A 27,485-nucleotide genomic window follows, 5' to 3' on the forward strand; every position below is an offset into this window, starting at 1 on the left:
CAAAATAACACTAAGGGTGAGGGTCACCTGTGTAGACCAGCCGCATCTGTCTAGATCCCTCCTGTTAACCAGAGCAGGGGCTGCTGAGTTCTGTGTAGTTATGGGTCGACAGGAGCCTTGCTTTATGGGACTGTAATCTGAGATTGGTTTTCATCCGCAAATGATTTCCCTTTTGGTTCTGCCTCACTTGTCACCATGTAGGGGATAAGCTTTCCAACCTTCTACTCAATGCAAGAATCCCTTCTATCAGGTTCTGGATAGTTACTCAGACTATTAAACTACCTTCTGTGCTAGCAGGCTTACTGTCTCCTCTTGATGGCAGTTCTTTTGTGCCAATTTGGCAAACTGGTCACTTACAGGCTGAATTTGATCTACATATTATTAAAAATTTCTTTTTTCATGTTGGCCAATATTTTGTTCTTAATATCTTAAATTTATTTTTTGAGTAAGGTATTCACATGGTCCAAATTATAAAACGATCTATAATGAAAAGTCTCCTTCCTTTCCCTCTCCCCTCACAATGATTCTTTTCCTTGAAGGAGCTGTCACCATTTTGAAGTTGGGAGATGTCATATGAAAATACAGGTCTCATTGCTCTTGAAAATTAAAGACTTGACAACTGCACTTGGTAAAAGCTGGCTAGAGCTTCATGATCTGATCCTATGCTCTTTGGACAAGACACATAATCTTCAGTAAGACACAGAGGTCACCCGTTCTACTTCTTGTAATAACATCATCTCTCTCACCCTCTCTGACATTTGAGTTTATAATCAGCATTTATTTTTTCTTACAGCTAGGATCTAGTCACTACTGAAGGGCATGTAGGTTATTTTCAGCTTGGGCAATTATAAGTAAAGCTACTATAAACATTATTATGCAAATTTTTATGTAAAAATAAGTTTTCAATTCACTTGGGTAAATATTTAGTGCTGGAACTGCTGAACCATGTGACAAGTGCTTGTTTAACTTTTGAAGAAACTTCCCAGCTATCTTCCACTGTGTACCTTCTACATTCTCAGTAGCAATACATGAGAATTTCAGTTGTTCTGCATTCTCACTAGCACTTAGTATTCTTCCTATTTGTCTCTCTTTTTTTTCATTTTATAATAATAATAATAAAGGAAACAACAATACCAAGTGCTGGTGAGGATATGGAGAAACTAGAACTCTATGCATCATGTTGTCTCATCAGAGTCGGCTGATAAAAGTTGAAAATTTTTCATGTACTTATTTGCCAACTTAGTTAAATGTCTGTTCAAGTTTTTCCCCATTCTTAATTGGGTTAATTTGTTTTCTTAGTGTTGAGTTTTAAGTTTTTTTTTTAATACATTCTGGATACAAGTCTTTTGTCAGATAAGTGATTTGAAAATATTTTCTCCCAATCTGTAGTCTTTTCGTTCTTTAACAGTGTCTTTCATAAGACAAAAGTTTTAGTGCCGTCCACTTTTTCTCTTTGTGAATCACGCTTTCAGTGTCATGTCTAAGAACTCTTTGCAAAAAATCAACATGATTTTTTCCATATTTTCTTTTGAAATTTTACGTTTTACGTTTAGATCTGTGACACACTTTGAGTTAATATTTGTGTAAAGTGTTAAGTTTAGATCAAAGTTCATTTTTCTTCCCTATGGATATCCAGTTATTCTGTTTATTGAAATGACAATTCTTTCATGTTTGAATAACCTTTTTATCCTTGCCCAAATTATTTGGCTATAGTTGTATGGGTGTAATTCTGAATACTATTTTCCATTGATCTTTCATTTGCCAATACCCATGCCTATTTCTTGTCAATACTCCACTGTCTTAATAACTTTTGCTTTATAGTAAGGCATAAAATTGTGTAGTATTATTTCTCCAAATTACTTTTCCTTTTTCTAAAAAATTACAAAATATTCCAGTTCCTTTGTTCTTCCATATAAATTTTAGAATCACTTTTTTTTTTGGCTAGGGCTCGTAGCCTGTGGGATCTTAGTTCCTCAACCAGGGACTGAATCTGAGCTCTCGGTAGTGAAAACATAGAGTTCTAACCACTAGACTTGCAGTGAATTCCGAAGAATCACATTTATATTGCCAAAAATTCTCCCTGAGATCTTGGTTGGAATTACATTGATCTATAGACTAATTTCGGAGAAGGCAATGGCAACCCACTCCAGTACTCTTGCCTGGAAAACCCCATGGATGGAGGAGCCTGGTAGGCTGCAGTCCATGGGGTCACTAAGAGTCGGACATGACTGAGCGACTTCACTTTCACTTTTCACTTTCATGCATTGGAGAAGGAAAGGGCAAGCCACTCCAGCCTGGAGAATCCTGGGGATGGCAGAGCCTGGTGGGCTGCCATCTCTGGGGTCACACAGAGTCTGACATGACTGAAGCATTTAGCAGCACCAGCATAGACTAATTTGGGGTTCTCCCAAATTAGTGGGGCAAGTGGTAAAGAACATGCCTATCAATGCAGGAGACGTGAGACACTGGTTCGATCCTTGGGTCCAGAAGACCCCCTGGAGGAAGGCATTGAGCCCACTTTAGTCTTCTTACCTGGAGAATTCCATGGACAGAGGAGCTTGGAGGGCTACAGTCCATCGCTTCATGAAGAGTCAGATATGACTGAAGTCACTTGGCACATACACACATAGACTAATTTAGAGAGAAGGGTCTTCCCTGGTGGCTCAGAGGTTAAAGCGTCTGCTTCCAATGTGGGAGACCTGGGTTTGATCCCTGGGTCAGGAAGATCCCCTGGAGAAGGAAATGGTAACCCACTCCAGTATTCTTGCCTGGAGAATCCCATGGACGGAGAAGCCTGGTAGGCTACATACAGTCCATGGGGTCGCAAAGAGTCGGACAAGACTGAGCGACTTCACTATTCACTATTAACATAATTTTTATGTTGAATATTTCAACCTATGACCATGGTTTCTCTTTCCATTTATTTAGATTTTTCTTAATTTTTTTTCATTATTTTGAATTTTTCATCATGTTGATCCTGTATATGTTTTATTAGATTTATACTTTTACATTCTTTTGGAGCTATTGTACATGGTATTTTAAAAAATCTGGTTAATGGGATTTCCCTGGTGGTCCAGTGGCTAAGACTCCTTGCTCCCAATGCAGTTGGGCCTAGTTCCAGGTCTAGTTCCAGGTCATGGAACTAGATCCCAAGTGCCACAACTAGGAGTCTGCAGGCTGCAATGAAGATCAAGATCCCTTGTGCTGCAACTAAGACCAGGTGAAGCCAAATATAAATAAATATTTAATTTTTTTAAAAAATCTGGTTACCAATTATTTATTGCTACTACAGAAATTCAGTTCAGTTCAGTCACTCAGTCGTGTTCGACTATTTGCAACCCCATGGACTGTAGTACCCCAGGCTTCCCTGTCCAACACCAACTCCCAGAGCCTGCTCAAACTCATGTCCATTGAGTCAGTGATGCCATTCAACCATCTCAACCTCTATCATCCCCTTCTCCTCCTACTTTCAATCTTTTCCAGCATCAGGGTCTTTTCAAATGAGTCAGTTCTTCACATCAGGTGGCCAAGGTATGGAAGCTTCTGTTTCAGCATCAGTCCTTCCAATGAATATTCAGGACTAATTTCCTTTAGGACAGACTGGTTTGATCTCCTTGCAGTCCAAGGGACTTTCAAGAGGCTTATCCAACACCACAGTTCAAAAGCACCAATTCTTCAGCGCTCAGCTTTCTTTATAGTCCAACTCTCAAATCCATACATGACTACTGGAAAAACCATAGCTTTGACTAGATGGACCCTTGTTGGCAAAGTAATGTCTCTGCTTTTTAATATGCTGTCTAGGTTGGTCATAGCTTTCCTTCCAAGGAGCAAGCATATTTTAATTTCATGGCTACAGTCACCATCGGCAGTGATTTTGGACCCCCCAAAAATAAAGTCTATCACTGTTTCCACTGTTTCCCCATCCATTTGCCATGAAGTGATGGGACTGGATGCCATGATCTTAGTTTTCTGAATGTTGAGTTTTAAGCCAACACTTTCACTCTCCTCTTTCACTTTCATTAAGAGGCTCTTTAGTTCTTCTTCGCTTTCTGCCATAAGAGTGGTGTCATCTGCATATCTGAGGTTATTGATATTTCTCCTGGCACCTTGATTCCAGCTTGTGCTTCATCCAGTCCGGCATTTTGCATGATGTACTCTGCATATAGGTTAAATAAACAGGGTGACAGTATACAGCCTTGACATACTCCTTTCCCAGTTTGGAACCAGTCTGTTGTTCCATGTCCAGTTCCAACTATTGCTTCTTGATCTGCATACAGATTTCTCAGGAGGCAGGTAAGGTGGTCTGGTATTCCCATCTCTTTCAAAAATTTTCAGTTTGTTGTGATTCACACAGCTAAAGGCTTTGACATAGTTAATAAAACAGAAGTAGATGTTTTTCAGGAACTCTCTTGCTTTTTCAATGATCCAATGGATGTTGGTGGTTTGATCTCTGGTTCCTCTGCCTTTTCTAAATCTACTTGAACATCTGGAAGTTCACGGTTCCCATTCTGCTGAAGCCTGGCTTGGAGAATTTTGAGCATTACTTTGCCAAGCGTGTGAGATGATGACAATTGTGTGGTAGTTTGAGCATTCTTTGGCATTGCCTTTAAACTGATCTTTTCCAGTCCTGTGGCCACTGCTGAGTTTTCCAAATTTGCTAGCATGTTGAGTGCAGCACTTTCACAGCATCATCTTTTAGGATTTGAAATAGCTCCACTGGAATTTCATCACCTCCACTAGCTTTGTTCCTAGTGATACTTCCTAAGGCCCACTTGACTTTGCATTCCAGGATGTCTGGCTCTAGGTGAGTGATTACACCATTGTGATTATCTGGGTCATGAAGATCTTTTTTTGTATAGTTCTTCTCTGTAATGTTGCCACTGCTTCTTAATATCTTCTGCTTCTGTTAGGTCCATACCATTTCTGTCCTTTATCGTGCCCATCTTTGCATGAAATGGTCTCCTTGGTATCTCTAATTTTCTTAAAGAGATCTCTACTCTTTCCCATTCAGTTATTTTCCTCTGTTTCTTTGCATTGATCACTGAGGACGGCTGTCTTATCTCTCCTTACTATTCCTTGAAACTCTCCACTCAAATGGGTATCTCTTTCCTTTTCTCCTTTGCCTTTAGCTTCTCTTCTTTTCTCAACTATTTGTAAGGCCTCCGCAGACAACCATTTTGCCTTTTTTCATTTCTTTTTCTTGGGGATGGTCTTGATCACTGCCTCCTACACAATGCCATGAACCTCTATCCATAGTTCTTCAGGCACTCTATCAGATATAATCCTTTGAATCTATTTGTTACTTCCATTGTATAATCATAAGGGATTTGATTGAGGTCATACCTGAATGGTCTAGCGGTTTTCCCTACTTTCTTCAATTTAAGTCTGAATTTGGCAATAAGGAGTTCATGATCTGAGCCACAGTCAGCTCCCAGTCTCATTTCTGCTGACTGTATAAAGCTTCTCCATCTTTGGCTGCAAAGAATATAATCAATCTGATTTTGGTATTGACCATCTGGTGATGTCCATGTGTAGAGTCTTCTCTTGTGTTGTTAGAAGGTGATTGCTATGACCAGTGCATTCTCTTTGCAAAACTCTGTTAGCCTTTGCCTGGCTTCGTTTTGTACTCCAAGACCTAATTTGCCTGTTATTCCAGGTATCTCTTGACTTCCTACTTTTGCATTCCAGTTCCCTAAAATGAAAAGGACATCTAGAAGGTCTTGCAGGTCTTCATAGAACCACAACTTCAGCCTCTTCAGCATTACCGGTTGAAACATAGACTTGGATCACTGTGATATTGAATGGCTTGCCTTGGAAACGAACAGAAATCATTCTGTCGTTTTTGAGATTGCACCCAAGAACTGCATTTTAGATTCTTGTTGTCTATGAGGGCTACTCCATTTCTTCTAAGGGATTCTTGCCCACAGTTGTAGATATAATGGTCATCTGAGTTAAATTTGCCCATTCCAGTCCATTTCAGTTCGCTGATTCGTAAAATGTTGATGTTCACTCTTGCCATCTCCTGTTTGACACTTCCAATTTACCCTGATTCATGGACTTAACATTCTAGGTTCCTATGCAATATTGCTTTTTACAGTATCGGACTTTACTTCCATCACAGTCACATCCACTACTGGGTGTTGTTTTTGCTTTGGCTCTGTCTCTTCATTCTTCTGGAGTTATTTCTCCACTCCTCCAGTAGCATATTGGGTACCTACTGACCTGTGGAGTTCATCTTTCAGTGTCCTATCTTTTTGCCTTTTCATGCTGTTCATGGGGTTCTCAAGGTAAGAGTACTGAAGTGGCTTGCCATTCCCTTCTCCAGTGGACCATGTTTTGTCAGAACTCTCCACGATGACCCATCCATATTGGTTGGCCCTGTACAGCATGGCTCATAGTTTCATTGAGTTAGACAATCGGAGAAGGCAATGGCTATCCACTCCAGTACTCTTGCCTGGATAATCCCATGGATGGAGGAGCCTGGAAGGCTGCAGTCCATAGGGTCGCTGAGGGTCGGACACGACTGAACGACTTCACTTTCACTTTTCACTTTCATGCATTGGAGAAGGAAATGGCAACCCACTCCAGGGTTTTTGCCTGGAGAATCCCAAGGACGGGGGAGCCTGGTGGGCTGCCATCTGTGGGGTCACACAGAGTTGGACACGACTGAAGCGACTTAGCAGTAGCAGTAGTAGTGGTCCGTGGGATCAGTTTGATTAGTTTTCTGTGATTTTGGTTTTCATTCTGTCTGCTTTCTGACAGATGAGGATAAGAGGCTTATGGAAGCTTTCTGATGGGAGAGACTGACTGTGGGGGGAAACTGGGTTTTGTTATGGTAGGCGGGACCATGCTCAGTAAATCTTTAATCCAATTTTCTGTTGATGGGCAGGGCTGTGTTTCCTCCCTGTTGTTTGACCTGAGACCAAACTATGCTGGAGGTAATGAAGATAATGAGGAGCTCCTTCAAAGTTCCCATGCTCGCACTGCCACAGTGCCCCCTACCCTGCAGCAGATATACAATTGATTTTTGTGTGTGTTGATATTGTACTCTGTATCTATGATAAACTTATTTCATGTCCCCTCCAAAAAGAATATTTTTATTTCTTCCATTCCAATTTCTATACTTTTTATTTCATTGTCTTGCCTTATTGCATCGATATGACTTACAGTACACAGTGTTGAACAGAAGAGATGAGAGTGAACATCCTCCCTTGTTTCTAATCTTAGGGAGAAAGCATTCAGACTTTCACTACTAAGTATGACATTCATTAATTGCCATTTTTTCTTTTTTTTTTTAAGATGCCTTTTGTCAGGTTGAGGACATTTCCTTCTATTACTAGGTGGCTGAAAGTTTTTCTCATTGTATAGTTATTAAATCATGACAAATATTTTTGCTGTGTCAATTTATATGATCACTTCATTTTTCTTCTCTAGACTGTTAATATAGTGAATAACATGGATTGATTTTCAAATATCAAAACAATCCTGCATTCCTGTATGAAGCTCACTTGGTGGTAGTATAATATTCTTTTTATGCATGACTGAATTCCTTGGTAATATTTTGTTGAGAATTTTGGCTTCTATGTTCATGAGTGATACTGCTTCAAAGTTTTCTTTTGTTATATTTTCTTGGTCTGAGTTTCACATTGGTTAATGGTTCAGTTCAGTTCAATTCATTCGCTCAGTCATGTCCGACTCTTTGTGACCCCATGAATTGCAGCACGCCAGGCCTCCCTGTTCATCACCATTTCCCGGAGTTCACTCAGACTCACGCCCTTCGAGTCAGTGATGCCATCCAGCCATCTCATCCTCTGTCGTCCCCTTCTCCTCCTGCCCCCAATCCCTCCCAGCATCAGAGTCTTTTCCAATGAGTCAAGTTTTTGCATGAGGTGGCCAAAGTACTGGAGTTTCAGCTTTAGCATCATTCCTTCCAAAGAAATCCTAGGGCTGATCTCCTTCAGAATGGACTGGTTGGATCTCCTTGCAGTCCAAGGGACTCTCAAGAGTCTTCTCCAACACCATAGTTCAAAAGCATCAATTCTTCAGTGCTCAGCCTTCTTCACAGTCCAACTCTCACATCCATACATGACCAATGGAAAAACCATAGCCTTGACTAGACGGACCTTAGTCGGCAAAGTAATGTCTCTGCTTTGGAATATGCTATCTAGGTTGGTCATAACTTTTCTTCCAAGGAGTAAGCATCTTTTAATTTCATGGCTGCAATCACCATCGGCAGTGATTTTGGAGCCCCCAAAAATAAAGTCTGACACTGTTTCCACTCTTTCTCCATCTATTTGCCATGAAGTGATGGGACCAGATGCCATGATCTTCATTTTCTGAATGTTGAGCTTTAAGCCAACTTTTTCACTCTCCACTTTCACTTTCATCAAGAGGCTTTTTAGTTCCTCTTCACTTTCTGCCATAAGAGTGGTGTCATCTGCATATCTGAGGTGATTGATATTTCTCCTGGCAATCTTGATTCCAGCTTGTGTTTCTTCCAGTCCAGAGTTTCTCATGATGTACTCTGCATATAAGTTAAATAAGCAGGGTGACAATATACAGCCTTGACACACTCCTTTTCCTATTTGGAACCAGTCTGTTGTTCCATATCCAGTTCTAACTGTTGCTTCCTGACGTGCATACAGATTTCTCAAGAGGCAGGTCAGGTGGTCTGCTATTCCCATCTCTTGAAGAATTTTCCACAGTTTATTGTGATCCACACAGTCAAAGGCTTTGGCATAGTCAAGAAAGCAGAAATAGATGTTTTTCTGGAACTCTCTTGCTTTTTCCATGATCCAGCAGATGTTGGCAATTTGATCTCTGGTTCCTCTGCCTTTTCTAAAACCAGCTTGAACATCAGGAAGTTCATGGTTCATGTATTGCTGAAGCCTGGCTTCGAGAATTTTGAGTATTACTTTACTAGCATGTAAGATGAGTGCAATTGTGCGGTAGTTTGAGCATTCTTTGGCATTGCCTTTCTTTGGGATTGGAATGAAAACTGACCTTTTCCAGTCCTGTGGTCACTGCTGAGTTTTCCATATTTGCTGCTTCATAAAATGAGTTGGGAAGTGTTGCCTGTGTTTCTGTTTCCTGATAGTTATTGTGTAGAATTGATGTTATTTCTTCTTTGAATGTTTGGTAGAATTTGCAAGTTAAATTATCTGTGCTTGAAGCTTTCTTTTTTGAGAAAATTTTAAACTACAAATTCAATGTCCTTAGTTACATAGGACTATTCAGGCTATTTATGTAATGTTGGATAAATTTTAGTAGCTTGGGGCTTTCAAGAAATTGTGTAGTTTTCAGTGTACGTTTGATGTATGAAGCAGGGTACTCAAAGTCGGTGCTCTGGGATGAGGTGGGGAAGGAGGTAAGAGGCAGGTTCAGGACAGGCAGACACATGTGCACCCATGGGTGATTCATATTGATGTATGACCATAATCACCTCAATATTGTAAAGAAATTATCCTCAAATTAAAATAAATTAAGTAAGTAAAAAAAAGAAATTGTGTAGTTTTATCTGTAAAAATCCTATGGATGGAAGAGCCTGATGGGCTACAGTCCATGAGGTCACAAGAGTCAGACACAACTGAGTGACTAAAACACACACATCTGTGTTGTCAAATTTATGCATATTTTTCTCTATTCTTTTAACATCTGTGATTTCTGTATTGTTATCTTCCTTTTCATTTCTGATATTCGTAATTTGTTTTTCTTCATTTTTTATTTATCAGTCTTGCTAGAAATTTATCAAATTTATTGATCTTTTCATGGATACAGCTTTTAATTTCCATTGATTTTCCCCTATTGTTTATCTGTTTGCAATTTTTTATCGATTTCTGCCCTTTATTATTGCATTGCTCCTTCTTCTATTGGGTTTATGTTGCTCTTCTCTGTCTAGTTTCTTAAGTAAGCTTAGGTTTCTGATTGGAAAGTTTTCCTTATTTCCAATATAAGTATTCAGTGCTCTAAACCTCCCTTTAAGCAACTGTTAACCTGTGATTTTGATATATTTTAGTTTTTTAAAATATTTTTTCAAAATATTATCCAATTTTCCTTGAGACTTATTTGATGCTTGTATAGAAGTGTGTTGTTTAATTTCCACCTGTTTGGAGATTTCCCAATTACCTTTCCAGTGTAATTCCATTATATTGGGAAGACATGCTTCCATCTCTGACCAAAAATTATATATTTGTGTTTCAATTTCATGAACATTTCTTGCCGATGGTAGAACAAAATTCTTTTGATTGGTCCTGGAACTCGAGTAAATGACAGCTGAACACCAATCCCTTTTCTTTTGGCAGGTGGTCTGACTGACAGTTTAGGTAATTTGAAGAATCTTACGAAGCTCATACTGGATAACATTAAGATGAATGAGGAAGATGCTTTAAAACTAGGTCAGATTTTTGTTTTCTCTAATATTTTTATTAATATAAGTTTAATAATAAGAACAGTTAAGACTCTGACACTGACTGTGTTTATACAATGCAAGAAGGCCTTTATGTACTTGGTGTCCTAATGCATTTCTTTTCCATTGGTTTGCAGCTGAAGGTCTGACAAATCTGAAAAAGATGTGCTTACTTCATTTGACCCACTTGTCTGATATAGGGGAAGGAATGGATTACATAGTCAAGACTCTATCAGCTGAACCCTGTGGCCTTAAAGAAATTCAATTAGTCTCCTGCTGCCTGTCAGGAAATGCTGTGAAAACCCTAGGTAACTGCTGCTTACATTAACTGAATGAAAACAGTAAAAGAAAACATGCGATATGTTTATAGTAGGGCATGCTAAATCTCTCAAATGGAAATTTAGTCTTTAGAGAAATTGGAAAAGATAAAGACTTCTAGGTAATATCTAACCTATTTTTATGATCTTCTCTGTGATTGGAATGAAAATTTATTATGGATGAATAATAGTAGAGAATTTTGAGATAATTGAAGATGTCATTTTAAGACAGGGTAAGTGAAAGTGAAAGTCACTCAGTTGTGTCCTACTCTTTGAGACCCCGTGAACTATATAGTCCATGGAATTCTCCAGGCCAGAATACTGGAGTGGGTAGCTGTTCCCTTCTCCAGGGGATCTTCCCAACCCAGGGATCGAACCCAGGTCTCCCATACTGCGGGTGAATTCTTTATCAGCTGAGCCACCAGGGAAGCCCAAGAGAGGGTAAAGAGGAAGAAAATAAGAAATGAGTGATTGAATCTTGGCACATTCTGTTATATAATAACTGCTTAATAAAATTTTGATTGAATGGATAAATAAGTGATTGAGAAGCAGAGAGAGAAGGATTTTCTTAAATGTTCTCTGTCCTAATTCTTACCTATTGCCTTGTTAAGATGGAGGTAATATGCATCAATATAAGAGCTGAGTCTTGAGTTCCTAAAGGGTATATATACCAAGTATGGAGAAACTTTTGCATATTTCTGGATAAACTAGATATGGTCAATTTAGATGTTTTTTTTAAATTTAGGATTTTGGGGGAAAGACGGTCTAGCCCTTTAAAAAACAGAATAAACAACCACTAAGAATCTGTAAACTTTCCTAAGGAAATTATGTATACGCCAGTGTAAACCAAAAGTTAGAGATACCTAGGGATTAAAAAAGGCCAGACAAACAATGAGAAGCACAAGAATGATGAGCACACTCCTTTACTTCTTCACTTGCCCTGGGGAGAGACAGGTTTAGAACTGAAAATACCAGCTGTACCCCTTTCAAGAGGAGCTCTGCAGGCTTAAAAAAATTATTTATAAGTGCTTCTCTTGTTGAGGAGCACAGGCTCCAGAGAATACAGGCTTCAGTAGTTGTAGCTCCAAGGCCCTAGCACAGGCTCAGTAGCTGTGGTGCACAGGCTTAGTAGTTCTGTGGCATGTGGACTCAACCTGGACCAGGGATGGAATCCATGTTTCTTGCATGGGCAGGCAGATTCTTTACCACTGAGTCACCAGGGAAGTCCCACGCTTTGTATTTGAAACCAAATCACAGAAGATGCTTTACTCTAAGAAAAGGGTTCATATGATTGATTAAAAACAATAATAGCTAATATTATAACAAGAGTATGTATTCATTAAAAAACTGACTAATTTCTAAAGGGGATATTTCCAATCAGTTTTGATAGGAAAAACTTCAACTAAACAACCATGATAAATATCTGAAAATGAAGAAAAGAATTAAGCAGTTCTTCACTAGAATGATAGTGTCAGGAGAGTGTAATTTCGTCTGTTCTGTCTTGCTGCAACAAAGATTTGAAACGGTGGACCAGGGTTACAGCTCAGAGTTTTATTCAGCAAACAAAGGATAGTACACCCTCGAGGTGTGAAGGCAGGCTGACCCCAGTGGAGAGGCCCCACCTGGCTTGGCTCCCTCTTTTTTGTCTCCCTCGGTTTTGTCTCCTACCCTCTGAGCTTGCCATATGCAAACTAGGGCTAGCCAGGAAGGGGGCGTGTTTGCTCCACCTGAGGTTCTCACTCCAGTCGTCAAAATTTTCCTTTTGTTCCTTTTTCACGGGCTTTCCCCTTTCTTTGTCTTTTAGTCACTGCCATTTTGGACTCCTTTTATTGTAACTGCCTAACAATGGCATTTATGATTAATGTTTACATGTAATATAGTTACCCAAAATTTTAACCTCAATATATTTGTATTTTTGTTATTAAAATACATCTCTTATAGATAGCATGGAGTTGGGTCTTGCTTTAAAAAAGAAAATCTAGTTTTATTCATCTTTGTCTTTAATTGGAATGTTTAATCCAGTTAATATAATTATTTATATGAATAGATTTCCAGCTGCCATTTTGCTATTTGTTTTCTGTTTTTTCATCTGTCTTTTTTTAATTTCTAAGTTTTTATTATTAGCATCACAACTATGACATTAACAAAATTATCTAAACTGAGTACACAAAGAACAGCTCATCTCATCTGGTTTCTATTCCTTTGTTTCTCCTGCATGATAGGGTATTTAGAATTGTAAGCAACCTCAAGAGTTTATCCATTTCAACCTCCTCATTCTAAATATGAAGCTGGTGAAGCCTAGAAAAGCAGAGTGACTTTACTAAAATAACATAAAAACTATCTTCCAGGCTGCATTAGGCTTATGGTGAATTTAAGTTTTTAGTCAGAACTTAGGACCAGGAAATATATGTGCATCAATCATAGCTGTGGCAACTGGGGGTTAAATCTTTCCAGAGACTTTTTTGGAATAATTATATTAATCAAGTGAAATAATGTTTTGTATGCTACCAACAAAGAAAACAAGGACTCAGAATTCTTCTAAGGATATTTTAAAATGCACTTACAGTTCCCTGAAAGTCTTGTTTTGGATTGAAATTTCTTTTTTCCAGCTCAGAATCTTCATAACTTGGCCAAACTGAGCATTCTTGATTTATCTGAAAATCATCTGGAAAAGGATGGAAAAGAAGCTCTTCAGCAACTAAGTAAGAATGACAATTTAGCCAAAACCAAATACTCAAAAGGTCAGAAAAGCAGTTTTTTTAATCCACATATGCCTTACTAGATGGACCTCAGTGAAATGAAGGTCATTACATAAGTCAATGTAGCCCTTATTTAAACTACTCTTGAAGAATACGGGCCAATGGTTTTTGAGTTATTAGTTTTCCCATATCATTGCACCTGAGATTCCCACTTGCTTGCCTCCTTCCAGGGAGCTAGTGTCTGAGAGTGACATTCAAGGCAAATTTGCTTAAGAAGTTAGTGATAAGATTTTTAAGCTGTGATAACAATTCTGTGATTATGTTAAAATAAAACAACCTGGTACCTACTGTCTGAGATTTGTTTCAAAATAATATAGAAGGGAAGGAATTTGATGACAATGAAGCAAGATTATCCATGATTTGGTTTTTGTTGAAAGTTGGCATATTAGTACATATAGTTTTATATATTTTTGTATATTTTTGAACACTTCCCATAAAAATATTAACCAAAAAACAAGCAGATTCTTATTGCGCACTGAGCAGGCTTGAGATAATAGTCATTCCTTCTCTCACATCCCTTCATCCTTTATCAATTCTGAGATGGATCCAATTTCTGAAACTGCTCCCTGGTTCTTCAAGTTGACAGGCTGCACATCTTAGAACAGCTAACCGTTCTGATGCTGCCCTGGTGTGGTGATGTACGAGTCAGTCTGGCCAGACTGTTGGAGCAACTGAAGAAGGTCCCACAGCTCGTCAAGCTTGGGCTGAAAAACTGGAGACTCACAGATGCAGAGATTAGAATTCTAGGTAGGTATACATACAGCGCTAAGAGAAAGGAAGTTAGCCCTCACAAAGCTCTTCAGTTGGGTTGTTCTATTTAGTTAGTTAGCTAGCATCTGATTTGCTTATTTATTTGACTCCTCTTTTTTATACAAACATATTGAAAGAGTGTTCACATATGTTAAAGAGTAAAATGATTGAAGACAACTGACCTGTCTTCAAGCATTTCACCTGAAGTGTTTAAAGGAAAAACATTCACATTATCTGATAAGGTGTATTATGTTAGGAATTGCTCTTCCTGGCCTTAACTATCTGAAATTCAGCAAGGCCCCTCCAATCTTGGGAAATATGTTTAAGTCACTTGTTGGGTATTCAAAACAAATAAGGAAAAGAAAGAAAGAATGTGTTAGTCGTTCAGTCGTGTCCAATTCTTTGTGACCCCATGGACTGGAACCCCAGTCTTCTCTGTCCATGGAATTCTCTAGGTGAGAATACCAGAGTGAATAGCCATTGCCTTCTCCAGGGGATCTTTCCAACCCAAGGACTGAACCCGCATCTCTTATGTCTCCTGCATTGCAGGCAGATTCTTTACCATCTGAGCCATCAGGGAAGCCCAAGTGCAATTTTAATGTAAATGGGATCATGGAATACATTTAAGAAGTTGCAAAATAACCCAGGAACAAAAAAAGATAAATAGATGACTGAAGACACAACAGCCTCCGGCAGTTGAAGTGTCCCCACGCTCTCTGTATTAGTTATCATGTCTGTGTAAGATGACTCCAAAATTTCTGGCTTACACAAACTATAGAACAAACAACTATAAACATTACCTCACATTCCTGTGGGTCAGGAATTTGGAAGCAGCTTAGCTGGGTGGTTCTGGCTTTGTGTCATGGGATTGCAGTACAGATTTGACTGGGGCTGCTGGAAACCTGCTTCCAAGGTGGCTCCTCACTGGGTTGGCAGGTTCGTGCTGGCTGTTGGATGGGGCACTAGTTTCTCATCCCTGGACCTCTCCATACACTGCTTGCATGTCCTCAGAACATGGCAGCTCACTCTCTCCAGAGCAAGAGATCCAAAAGAGAAATCAGTTAGATGTTGCAATATCCTTTATGACCTAGCCTGGGAAGATCATTCTGGGGTCATCTCTGCTGTGTCCTATGGTTACTCATGTCAGCCCATCCCAGTGTGGGAGGGGACAACACAAAAGAGTGGACACTAGGAGGTGAGGATCATTGGAGCCAACTTGAAGGCTGACTACTATATTACCTAAGGCAAAGAATTGGTAAAAACAGCCTTGACTGCCTTCATCTCCCTCCCAGATTGTCTAGAAAGTATTTGTAGGATACACATCATAAAACTTACCATTTTAACCATTTTAAAATCTACAGTTTTGTGGAATTCACGTTCTTAAGCAACCACCATCACCATCCACCTCTAGAACTTTTTCATTTTCCCTGGCTGAAACTCTGTACTCATTAAAGACTAACTCCCTCTTTTAAAAATTTCTCCTAGAGATGTGTATGTCTTTAATTCCTTAGGCTGCCCAAAGGGTCTGCAATTCTTAGTGGTGCTGAGATTCTGGGTCTTTCCTTCCCTTAATTTTTTTATTTATTTTTGCTTGCACTGGGTCTCTGCTGCTGTGCTTGGACTTTGGGGCTGCTCTTGGGTGCAGTGCCTGGGTTTCTGATCATGGTGGCTTCTCTGTTGTGGGACACAGGGTCTAGGGCACAGACGCTTCAGTAGTTGCAGCTTGCAGGCTTAGTTGCTCTGCAGCATGTGGGATCTTCCTGGATCAGGGACTGAACTGTGTGCTCTGCATTGGTAGGCAGATTCTTAGCCCCTGGGCCACCAGGGAAGTCCTCTCCTTCTCTTTAATTTCTAACTCCACTTCCATCTCCTCTACCTGCTCCCTTCACCATCAAATCATATCATCCTGGGTGTCATTCTTTCAGGACCTTCTGCTATTCTGGGTGATATTGGAAGCAGGTGGGGTTTCTGTGACAGGCTAATTAGCTAATAAATAATCCTTCTCAGGTAACCTCATACCTAAAGCAAGTTGGAAAGGATATGTCTTTTCAAGGAGGCTGTTGGGAAGTGTGTAGAATTAGAATTACAGGTGAGGGAAGGCATTTTTACATAGAGACTCTTTATCATCTTTCAAATCTGTAAGTAGGTAGTTGCTTAACTTGCCCACTTCCGAGGCTGACTACTGAGACCAGAGGAGGAGATGCTGTGGTGGGTTCATTAAGAACTAAGCTAAGGGAGTAATTTGCCATTTCACTTTAATAGCCTAGTGCCTAACAGCGTCCATATGTAAATGAGAGATATAAATATAACAGAAGACAGCTGACTCTTGGGAATTTACCCATAATGATGTACCCCAAGATGCAAGTGAAAAAATGACAAAATGAAGAACTAATTTATTCTCAGAGTGTTTTTAAAAAGAATTTGTGGAATTACCATTATATACCTAATAAAACAACTATTATCCCTGTTTTATAAACAGAGACATGGAACCTCCTTGGCAGTCCAGTGGTTAGGACTCTGCACTTCCTCTGCAGGGGCCACCAGTTCCATTCCTGGTCAGGGAACTAAGATACCTCACGCCATGCAGCAAGGCCAAAAAATTTTTTTTAAAAAAGAAGCAGAGACATAAGAAAGTTGTCAGACCAAAGCAGGGAGAGGGCTAGAGACAGAAGAGTTGATGAAAGGAGCAAGAGCGTGCAGGTGCTGGCGTGACTCCTCTCCAGCCGTTTCCTCCACCCCCCAAAGGTATAAGGGCTTCCCAGGTGGCTCAGTGGCAAAGAATCCGCCTGCCAATAAAGGACACCCAGGTTTGATCCCTGGATCGGGAAGACCCCCTGGAGTAGGAAATGGCAACCCACTCCAGATTCTTGCCTGGAAAATCCCATGGACAGAGGAGCCTGGTGGGTTACAGTCCTTGAGATCGCAAAGAGTCAGACACAACTAAGTGTGCACACGCATGCAGCTAGAGGTATAAAAAGCAGTCTACTTGGATGTGAGGCACTAGCTGAAGAGTGAGAGCCAAGCATTCTCTGCCTTTGGTCTCTAGCCAGGTGAAGAGACTGCTGTCTGTCAGTCCCCTCTAGAGGCTCCATCATTATGAAGTGGTTAAGTGAATTAGTTTTAGAGTCAGACAGACCTACCCATTCCTTCCACTTGATAGATGTATGGTCTGCAGCAACTTCAAGCTGCTGAACCTCAGTTTGCTCATCTGTCAAATGGGGATAATTACAATGCCTACCATATGAGAGGTTATTATACTAATCCATAATTGAGCTAATGAATAGTAAGAAGTTCAATACTGACTCGTTGTATATGCTCAATAAATGGTACTGTGATCATTATTTTCTGGCAGCTTCAAGGGGAACCAGATGCTAGGGTCATCTTCCTTCAAAAAAGAACTTCTTCAGGCTGCTCACTTTTGATGTATAAGGTCCTTCACAATAAAGCCCCAATCCACATTCCTCTCCACCTTCATCTTCTGCATGCCTCCCCACCTATGTGAGGCTTCATCCTCATGAACTTCTTGCTAGTCCTCCAAAATGCCTTTGTACATGCATTCCATCTAGGAAGTCCTTCACCTCCTCTACAGTCCTTTAAGACCTAGCTGATGTATCTCTTTTTTGGTGAAATAGTCTCCTTTTTTAAGAAAAATTATTTATTTTTAATTGGACAATAATTGCCTTATAATGTTGTGTTGGTTTCTGCCGTATATCAACATAAATCAGCCATAGGTATACATATGTCCCTTCCTTCTTGAGCCTCCTTCCTACTCCATCTCACCCCTCTAGGTTGTTAGAGAGCACTAGGGTCAGTTTCCTGTGCTACTAGCAGCTTCCCACTAGCTACTCTTGGTGAAATAGTCTCCTTATGCTCTCTCTTCTGCACCCCTAAGAGTAACCTAGATGGTTGTTTTAAGCCTCTTGTCCAGAGTCTTTCAAATTTTTTTGCCTATGACCCACATTTTAAAAGTATATTTTATCTTGTTATCCAATGCACACATACACATACATTTTTATAGTATTTACGTATACTTTAAAATCTTCTTAAAATCACTAAAAAAAAATGTGGTACATCTATGCAATGGAATATTAGCCATAAAAAAGCATGAAATGCCATTTGTAGAAACAGGGATGGACTTAGAGATGATCATGTGAAGTGAAGGAAGTCAGACAAGGAAATATTATATGACATCACTTATAAGTGGAATCTATAAAATGATGCAAATACTTATTTACAGACTCTTGGACATAAAAAAAATCTTATGGTTACCAAAGAAAACAGCAGGATTGGGGGCAGGTGGAGAATTAAATTGGAAGTTTTGGATTCACATATGCACACGACTATATATAAAATAGAGGGGCAACAGGACCTACTGTACAACACAGGGAACTTTCAATATCTTACAATAACCTATAATGGAAAAGAATCTGAACAGGAAAAATATATATACAGAACTAAATCACTTTGGTGTACACCTGAAACTAACATATTATAAATTAACTATCAGTTCAGTTCAGTTCAGTCGCTCAGTCATGTCCGACTCCTTGCGACTCCATGAATTGCAGTACGCCAGGCCTCCCTGTTCATCACCAACTCCTGGAGTTCACCCAGACTCAAGCCCTTCGAGTCAGTGATGCCATCCAGCCATCTCATCCTCTGTCATCCCCTTCTCCTCCTGCCCCCAATCCCTCCCAGCATCAGAGTCTTTTCCAATGAGTCAAGTCTTTGCACGAGGTGGCCAAAGTACTGGACTTTCAGCTTCAGCATCATTCCTTCCAAAGAAATCCCAGGGTTGATCTTCAGAATGGACTGGTTGGATCTCCTTGCAGTCCAAGGGACTCTCAAGAGTCTTCTCCAACACCACAGTTCAAACGCATCAGTTCTTCAGTGCTCAGCCTTCTTCACAGTCCAACTCTCACATCCATACATGACCACTGGAAAAACCATAGCCTTGACTAGATGGACCTTAGTCGGCAAAGTAATGTCTCTGCTTTTGAATATGCTTTCTAGGTTGGCCATAACTTTTCTTCCAAGGAGTAAGCGTCTTTTAATTTTATGGCTGCAGTCACCATCTGCAGTGATTTTGGAGCCCAAAAAAATAAAGTCTGACACTGTTTCCACTGTTTCCCCATCTATTTGCCATGAAGTGATGGGACCAGATGCCATGATCTTCATTTTCTGAATGTTGAGCTTTAAGCCAACTTTTTCACTCTCCACTTTCACTTTCATCAAGAGGCTTTTGAGTTCCTCTGCACTTTCTGCCATAAGGGTGGTGTCATCTGCATATCTGAGGTGATTGATATTTCTCCTGGCAATCTTGATTCCAGCTTGTGTTTCTTCCAGTCCAGCGTTTCTCATGATGTACTCTGCATATAAGTGAAATAAGCAGGGTGACAATATACAGCCTTGACATACTCCTTTTCCTATTTGGAACCAGTCTGTTGTTCCATATCCAGTTCTAACTGTTGCTTCCTGACCTGCATACAGATTTCTCAAGAGGCAGGTCAGGTGGTCTGGTATTCCCATCTCTTGAAGAATTTTCCACAGTTCATTGTGATCCACACAGTCAAAGGCTTTGGCATAGTCAATAAATGAAGCAGGGCAAAGACTAATAGAGTTTTGCCAAGAAAACGCACTGGTCATAGCAAACACCCTCTTCCAACAACACAAGAGAAAAATTAACTATACTTCAATTTAAAAAATGATTAAAAAAACTGCTCTAATCCATAAGCTAGTTCCAGGGCTTCTGTTCCCGTGGTCCCTCCTGGCTCTGCATTTCTGTCTTTGTGTGACTCTGGATCTGTGTCAACTTACCCCTTTCCCTATTCTCCAAGTTACTCAGATGGGGAGAATCCACTTATCCTTAACATCTACAAGAAGGTCCCAGTATAATTACAGAAGTAGCAGATTCACTGAATGCTTCTAAGTATTTGTAAATGTGGGCTTACATGATAGCTCTGAACAGCACTGAAGTTTAATATTGGCTCTTCCCCTTTCTCAAATAGATGCAAGACCATTTCTGCCAATTCAGGCTCCAGTTGCCTGTCAACTGCCCTGTCCTATTTCATCACCATCTCTTACAATCCCCGAAAAAAAAAAAAATCCTTCTATGTTGTTATGAAGAGTAACTCAATTACATCTAGCCCCTAATACCAAACTCAGTTCAGGACCTTCCTTCACGTTGTTGTTCAGTCGCTAAGTCATGTCCAGTCTTTTACCACACCATGGACTATAGCCTGCCAGGCTCCTCTGTCCATGGGATTTCCCAGGCAAGAATACTGGAGAGGGTTGCTAGTTTCTTCTCCAGGGGATCTGCCTGACCCAGGGATTGAACCCGGGTGTCCTGCATTGACAGGAGGATTCCTTACCACTGAGCCACCAGGGAAGCCCTTCCTTCACATAGCCACACTAATGTGCTCTATGAATAACAGGCTTCACATTCAGGTTTCTCCTCTTCCCCTCTACTGCTGGGCTCTATTAACAGCAGAGAGAAGAATAGATTTATTTCCTCCATAATATGAATCATGTTAAAAGGCAGAAGAAGCCAAAATCAGGGTTCATTTTAGTTTTGTTTTTTAATTGATGTGTAACATACCCACAGAAAAGTGTACAAATCCTAAGTAGATAGTACAATGAATTTTCATAAGGTTCATATACCCATGTAACTAGTACCCAGATCAAGATGTGGAAGATTAAAAAAAAAAAAGAAAGAAACAAAAGATTCTCAGTTTTGTAGCTCCCTTCTCCCAGCTTCCTGACTTCTATCTAACATCATAGATTAGTCTTGGCTGCTTTTTAATTTTACATAAATGGAATCATACACTGTATATTCTTTTGAGTTTTCTTTGGTTCAATATCATGTGTGTTAAATTCATCTATATTATTATGTGTAGGCAAGATTCATTCATTCTCATTGCTGTAAAATCTATTGTGTGAACATACTTCAACTGGTTTTTTCCATTCTACTGTTAATATTTGAGTAATTTTATCTTTTGAATACTATAAATAGTGCTGCTATGAACATCCTTGTGTACATCTTTTGGTGAACATATGGGCACATTTCTGCTGGGTGTCTACATAGGAGTGGGTTTGGTTTACATGTAAAGCATATGTTAAGCTTTGGGCTTTGCTGGTGGCTCAAATGGTAGAGTCTGCTTGCAGTGTAGGAGACCCGGGTTTGATCCCTGGGTTGGGAAGATCCCCTGGAGAAGAAAATGGCTACCTACTCCAGTATTCTTGCCTGGAGAGTACCATGGACAGAGGAACCTGGTGGGCTACAGTTCATGGGGTCACAAAGTGTTGGATGCAACTGACTTTCACTTTTCATATGTTCAGCTTTAATATGCATGTCAGTCTTCCAATGTACTTATATTCAATTCAGGTTTTAAAAACCTGTGGTTTTCATTATTACACACAGATAGCCATTTATTTTTGTTAGAGCACTTACCATTTGAACTTAGAGAATGTATTCATATATCTATCTGCCCCACTTAACTGTGAGATCTTAGAGAACAGGGCTCAGGCCATTAGACTTGGTGTTGAGTGTATATCCCACACTCAATAAATATGTTGTATAAAAGAACAAAAGAACTTATAGCACCTCCACTATTTGCCATGAGATATAGGCTAGCTTGGGTTCTTAGAAAACTCATTATAGTAAATGCTATTTTCTTATACATATAAAATCATACCCAAATTCTGAAATATATTTGTATGATTTCACAAACTCTTTATGATATCTGAACCAACCAATTCTTCAAACCTCTAGCATAAGTTTCTTGACTCTGGTCCATAGTACTTCTCCTGGCTTAGAGCTGGCTTTGGGATTCCCATCCCTGTTTAGTGATGGTATATGTGATGGATGAGACACAATATGTCTTGAGATGGGATAATAAAATTCAGGCTAGTAGTAAGAGATGGGGAGTCTAATGAAATATAGGCTCCATAGGAAGAAGCAGGGAGGAAATATGTCATAGGAAGTGTTTAATGAAATATGTGGTAGTTAAGATGTGCTGGAGACATAAGGTGTATTTTCAGAAAAGTACCTCTTTACCAGCGGTTTTAGATACCTCCTGGTCCTAACTGAAACCTGGCTCTCCCCTACAGCTCTCTTAATCAATCACTTTTATTCTCTTGATCTTTATGCCTCTCAGGGTCCAAAAGGCAAGGTCAATCTCTCCTTGACTTTCACTATCCTCCAGTCCACTCCTCCAACCTCGTGAAGGATCCCTACTTCCATGTGGCTTAGGCCACTTAACTGAACTATGGCTTGTCCTTACTGCTATGAATTCTGAATTTACTGGCATCTTTTCTTATGCACTGAAGCCTTTGACAACTGTCTTACAGAATTCCTCACCCTCTAATTTTGGTCATCAACTGAGAAGACTTTACTTCTTATGTGAAACTACTCAGGCAACACTCAGGAACCTCCTCTTTGGTCCTTCCCTTCTATTATCCTTCACCCATCTGTGAGGATGGAATTATCAGATTATGATAACTCCACCTAAAACTGTTCTACAGGATATTAAATTCAGACAATTCATTCTCAAACAGCCTTCTAAGATTCCATCTTAGTTACGTAGTGACTCATCACCAGTTCATTTCATTTGGACATCCAGTCCGTTGAGCCCACTACCACTTTCCTAACAAATAGCTCCTGTTTATTTTGACTTTTCTTCCCACCTAGTTTAAATTCCATCCTTCATCCTGCAAACGTTCTTGTCAAAATAGCTGAAACCCTTGTGGCCCACAGTATGACAAGTCAATTTAGGCAAAGACATTTAGTGATGGCCTGTGTGTGTGATAGGTGCAAAAGTGAAATGAAGAAAGTGTAATGAGAGATGGAGTTTCTAAATAACGACTACTTAATGAGATGCAGGGAGAAAATGAGAGTGGAGGTGAGGTGTGAAATTAGATACAGTGGTTAGGGTGTACTTGCTGGCAAAACTGAAAGCCTGGATTGTCCTCAATTTTCCACTTGTTCTGTACCTACACTCAGACCACTGGGAAGAATCACACAATTTGGCAGATAGGTACACTTCAGGTTTATAGTGACAAATTTCAATGAAAATACTTAGAGAAAATGGTAAGAAATCATTATATATAGAAATATAGCATGCAGCAAGAGCAGGGCTTGATAAAATGCTTGTAGTCTTAAATACTTATATTAGAAGAGAAGAAACGCTGAAAATTATTGTTTCTAATTTAAGAAGCCAGAAAAGAGTAAACTCAAGATAATAAACATAAGAATATAAATCAATGAAATAGAAGACAAAAATAAGTTTAAAGAAAGATTGGTAAAGCTTAAAACAGTTTTTTAAAGAGTAACAAATGAATAGAGATTAAAAATTCAGCAAAATTGATCAAGAAAAAGCAGAGCAACATAAATAATTTCATTAACCAAAGTGGAGACCTAGGCACATGAATGTTTGTAGCGGCTTTATTCATATCACATATCTGATAAAGGACTACTATCTAGAATACATAAAGAACTCCTACAACTCATTGATAAAAAGACAACTTGATAGAGTTTAGAGAAGACAAAGAATCTAAATAGGCATATCTCCAAAGAAGATATATAAATGGCTAATAAACATCATAAAAAATGCTTAGTATCATTAGCCATCAGGGAAATGAAAACCAAAGCCACAGTGAAATGCCTCTTACCATCCACTAGGATGGTTAAATAAAAAACGGACAGGTAATAAAAAGTGTTGACAAGGACATAGAAAAAGTGGAGCCCTCCTATGCTGGTGGTTGGACTGTTTCTTACTTAGGAAAACATTCTGGCACCTCTTCAAAAGGTTAAACATAGTTACCAATTCCACCCTGAAGAATCCAAGAGAAATGAAATATGTGTCCATATAAAAGCATGCATAACAATGTTCATCGCGTATTTTATAATCCCAAAGTGGAAACAACCCAAGTGTCCATCACTGCTAAATGGATACACACAATGTGATGTATCTACAAAATAGAGTGTTATTCAGCTGTTAAAAGGAATGAAGTGTTAGAACACACTGTAACATGGATGAACCTTGAAAATACCACACTAAGTGAAAGAAGCCAGTCACAGAAGACCATATATAGTATGATTACATTTATATGAAATGTCCAAAATGGGCAAATCCATAGTGACGAAAAGTGGATTAATGGTTGCCAATGTTGGGGGGTGGGGTGAGAATGACTGCTAATGCTGTGGAGTTCAGTTTTGGGGGTGATGAAGATGTCCTGGAATTAGATAATGGTGTACCACTTTGTGGATATACTAAAACCCACTATGTTGTTGCTGTTTAGTTGCCCTGTCATGTCTCTTTTGAGACCCCAATCCCATGGATTGGGATTTTTCAAGCAATAAGACTGGAATGGCTTGCCATTTCCTTTTTCCAGGGGATCATCACAACCCAGGAACTGAACCCGAGTCTCCTGCCCGCATCTCCTGCGTTGCAGGTGGATTCTTTACTGCTGAGCCCGTGGGGAGGCCCAAAACCCATTATAGTTATACTTTAAAAGGTTGAATTTTATGGTATGTATATTATATATATAGAAGACCCTAAAGGTATATCCTAAGCAACTGTATTTACACAGTACTTGTCAAAACTGTATTTTCAAAAATACAAAAGAATGACAAACTCTAAATCAGAAGAGTAGTTTCCGTGGGTCAGCGGGGACAGATGTGTACAACAGGAGGATACCACATAATAGATCCAAGTTTTTATCCATGTTCTATTCTCAGATTAAGTGATAGATTCATGAGTGAATAGGTGAAATTAGTGATCTATCCAATTCTGAATAAACAATAAACACAACCTGTCAACATTTCCTGACAATCTTGCTGTGCCTCTGTATGCAGCTTTCTCTATATAAACAAATGTAAACTTTATTCTCCGTAATCCATGTCTTTCTCTATTTCACAATGAATGTGATTTCCTCCCCCCTCCCCTCTCCTTTTCTTATTACATTATAGTGGGTCTATCCCCTTTTAAGGGCAGTCTCTTTGCTCTAGCCTTGATTGAGATCCCATCCCTGCCCTCATCCCTGTTCAAGATCATTTCACCAATTATGCCCTTCTTTACTCTTTCCTGGTGGCTCAGAGTTTAAAGCGTCTGCCTGCAATGCAGGAGACCTGGGTTCGATCCCTGGGTCGGGAAGATCCCCTGGAGAAGGAAATGGCAACCCACTCCAGTATTCTTGCCTGGAGAATACCATGGACGGAGGAGCCTGGTGGGCTACAGTCCATGGGGTTGCAATGAGTTGGACACGACAGAGCAACTTCACTTTCACTTTACTCTTTCCTATCAGTTCTTAAAGGTACTCAAATCTCATTTTATATAGAACTCTTCCTGACTCCTATCTTCCCCCTACGACTATCATCCTCTCCCTCCTTCCCTTCAAGGCAAAAATTTATGTACCCTCAACACATCTCCACTATCTGACCATCCTCTGCTTCCTTCTTATTCCAGCTGACGCTACACACTTGCATATGACTCAGTGGATATTTCCCCAAAGTGTTTGACCTACCTATGTAAAAGCTGACACTGAGTACTCTCTCCTTTTCAAAATGTTCTCTTGATTTCCATGCTACCTCAGTTACTTCTCAGTCTCCTTTTCCATGGCAGTTCCTTCATACAGATGTTAAATGCTCCCAATCTTCCTTAGAACCTGGTCCTAGGTTCTCCGCTCTTCTTCCTTAGAGAGTACACTTCATCTTAAAGCTTTAATTGTCATGTTTAAATTTTGACCCCCGAGATTTTGTTTCTCCCTGATCAGCAGTCTGGGACTACTGAATAGGAATCATTGTGAGCTCAGGGATCTACTGCACCTGTTCTCACTTACTTTTTTAGATGACAGTTTGATTTATATGTTTGAGGCTAAACTCACAATCTAGCATGTTCTCAAAAAGGCATCACATCTGAACTCCATTATCCAATTTTTTTCCTCAAAAAAAAAACCACCACCACTGACTATACTTATGTTCTAGCTCAGTGGTAAGTTCTGGGCCAAATCATTCTGCCACATGGATCCTCAGAATTTTCCAAGTGCTCTGTTTTGCTTTCTACTTGTAATTTTTTTTTAAATAGCATCTTATTGTTAGACACAGTAGCTTTTGGGGGTCTCTGAAAAGAACTAAATTTATGAAGTCTGTTTTTCCTGTTCCCTATGTTGCCTCATTTTTTGGGAGCTTTTTGTTCGACTTTTTGTCTGTCTTTAGTTCCTTGTTGGAGGCTGTTCTCAACTGTCTGGTATTCCTGAACTGTTCTCTTCACATTTTAGAGTGAGGCACAAGTTGGTAGGAAGCTCCCTGCACCTGAGGGAGGGGCTTAGGTTCACCCTGGGTGGTCAGGAAAGAAAAATAGCTTTTCCTGTGTAGGGCCTTTCCTTGGAGGCAATTCAATTTTTCCTGAGAAGGATCCTTCTTTCTCCTGGAGTATATAAGCCCAGTTGCCACTCTTCTGCAAATGAAGTGGGGCTAGAAGATCTATTGCCTTTGTGTGTTCCCAAGGCACCTGGACCCACCACAGCACCTATCTTCCATCTAGTTACTTCGTTATGTATGTTTTCACACTACATGTAAGCCCAAGGAGACAGAGCCCATATGTCCTTTTATGTTATCCCCAGCACTGAGCAACTTCACTTTCACGCATTGGAGAAGGAAATGGCAACCCACCCCAGTGTTCTTGCCTGGAGAATCCCAGGGACAGAGGGAGCCTGGTGGGCTGCCTTCTATGGGGTAGCAGAGTCAGACACGACTGACGTGACTTAGCAGAAGCAGCACCCAGCACTATCCAGGGTACATGGTAGGCACTCAAAACTTTTTGTTGAATGAGTAAGTGGGAAGAGCTCTGGCTCAGCGGGACTACAGGGTGGTCTCTGCCACACTAGAGCTTTGTTTAAGTTGTGGGAACCCTTCAAGGATCAGAATCCTATCCAGAGAATCTGAGATTCTGCCTGGAATTAGGATCAAGCCACTTGCATTCTCCACAAGCCACATACAGCCTACAGAGCTAAATGTCACTGATTCCTCTTCTCTCAGAAGTAGTCTGCTCCTCATGACGACAAAAACACCAGATCGAATGAACGAAATGTGTACCCTTGTGGATTACACTGCTTGTTCTTGGTTCGTGTGCTTGTGCACATTCTGGTAATTATCCCCAAATCTCTCTAATTGATACCATTCTTTAAGCCTGGCAAGTAGCCTGTATAAATAGCTTACCCTTTGAGGGTGGGATTGGCTTGAAATTCTTCTTCCTTAAA

The 27,485-nt window shown here is 39.9% G+C and overlaps 1 protein-coding gene across 1 annotated transcript in view; it reads left to right on the forward strand.

The window, feature by feature from the left end:
- The window catches only part of NLRC4 (NLR family CARD domain containing 4), a 45,247-nt gene that overhangs the window by 15,563 nt on the left and 2,199 nt on the right, over nt 1-27,485 (forward strand). The window contains exons 4-7 of the mRNA XM_068967149.1: nt 10,302-10,394; nt 10,543-10,713; nt 13,332-13,424; nt 14,061-14,228. Coding sequence (XP_068823250.1) covers nt 10,302-10,394; nt 10,543-10,713; nt 13,332-13,424; nt 14,061-14,228 — 525 coding nt within the window. The remainder of the gene's footprint in view (nt 1-10,301; nt 10,395-10,542; nt 10,714-13,331; nt 13,425-14,060; nt 14,229-27,485) is intronic.

The sequence above is a fragment of the Capricornis sumatraensis genome, chromosome 1 (genome assembly GCF_032405125.1).
Source record: "Capricornis sumatraensis isolate serow.1 chromosome 1, serow.2, whole genome shotgun sequence".
NCBI lineage: Eukaryota > Metazoa > Chordata > Mammalia > Artiodactyla > Bovidae > Capricornis > Capricornis sumatraensis.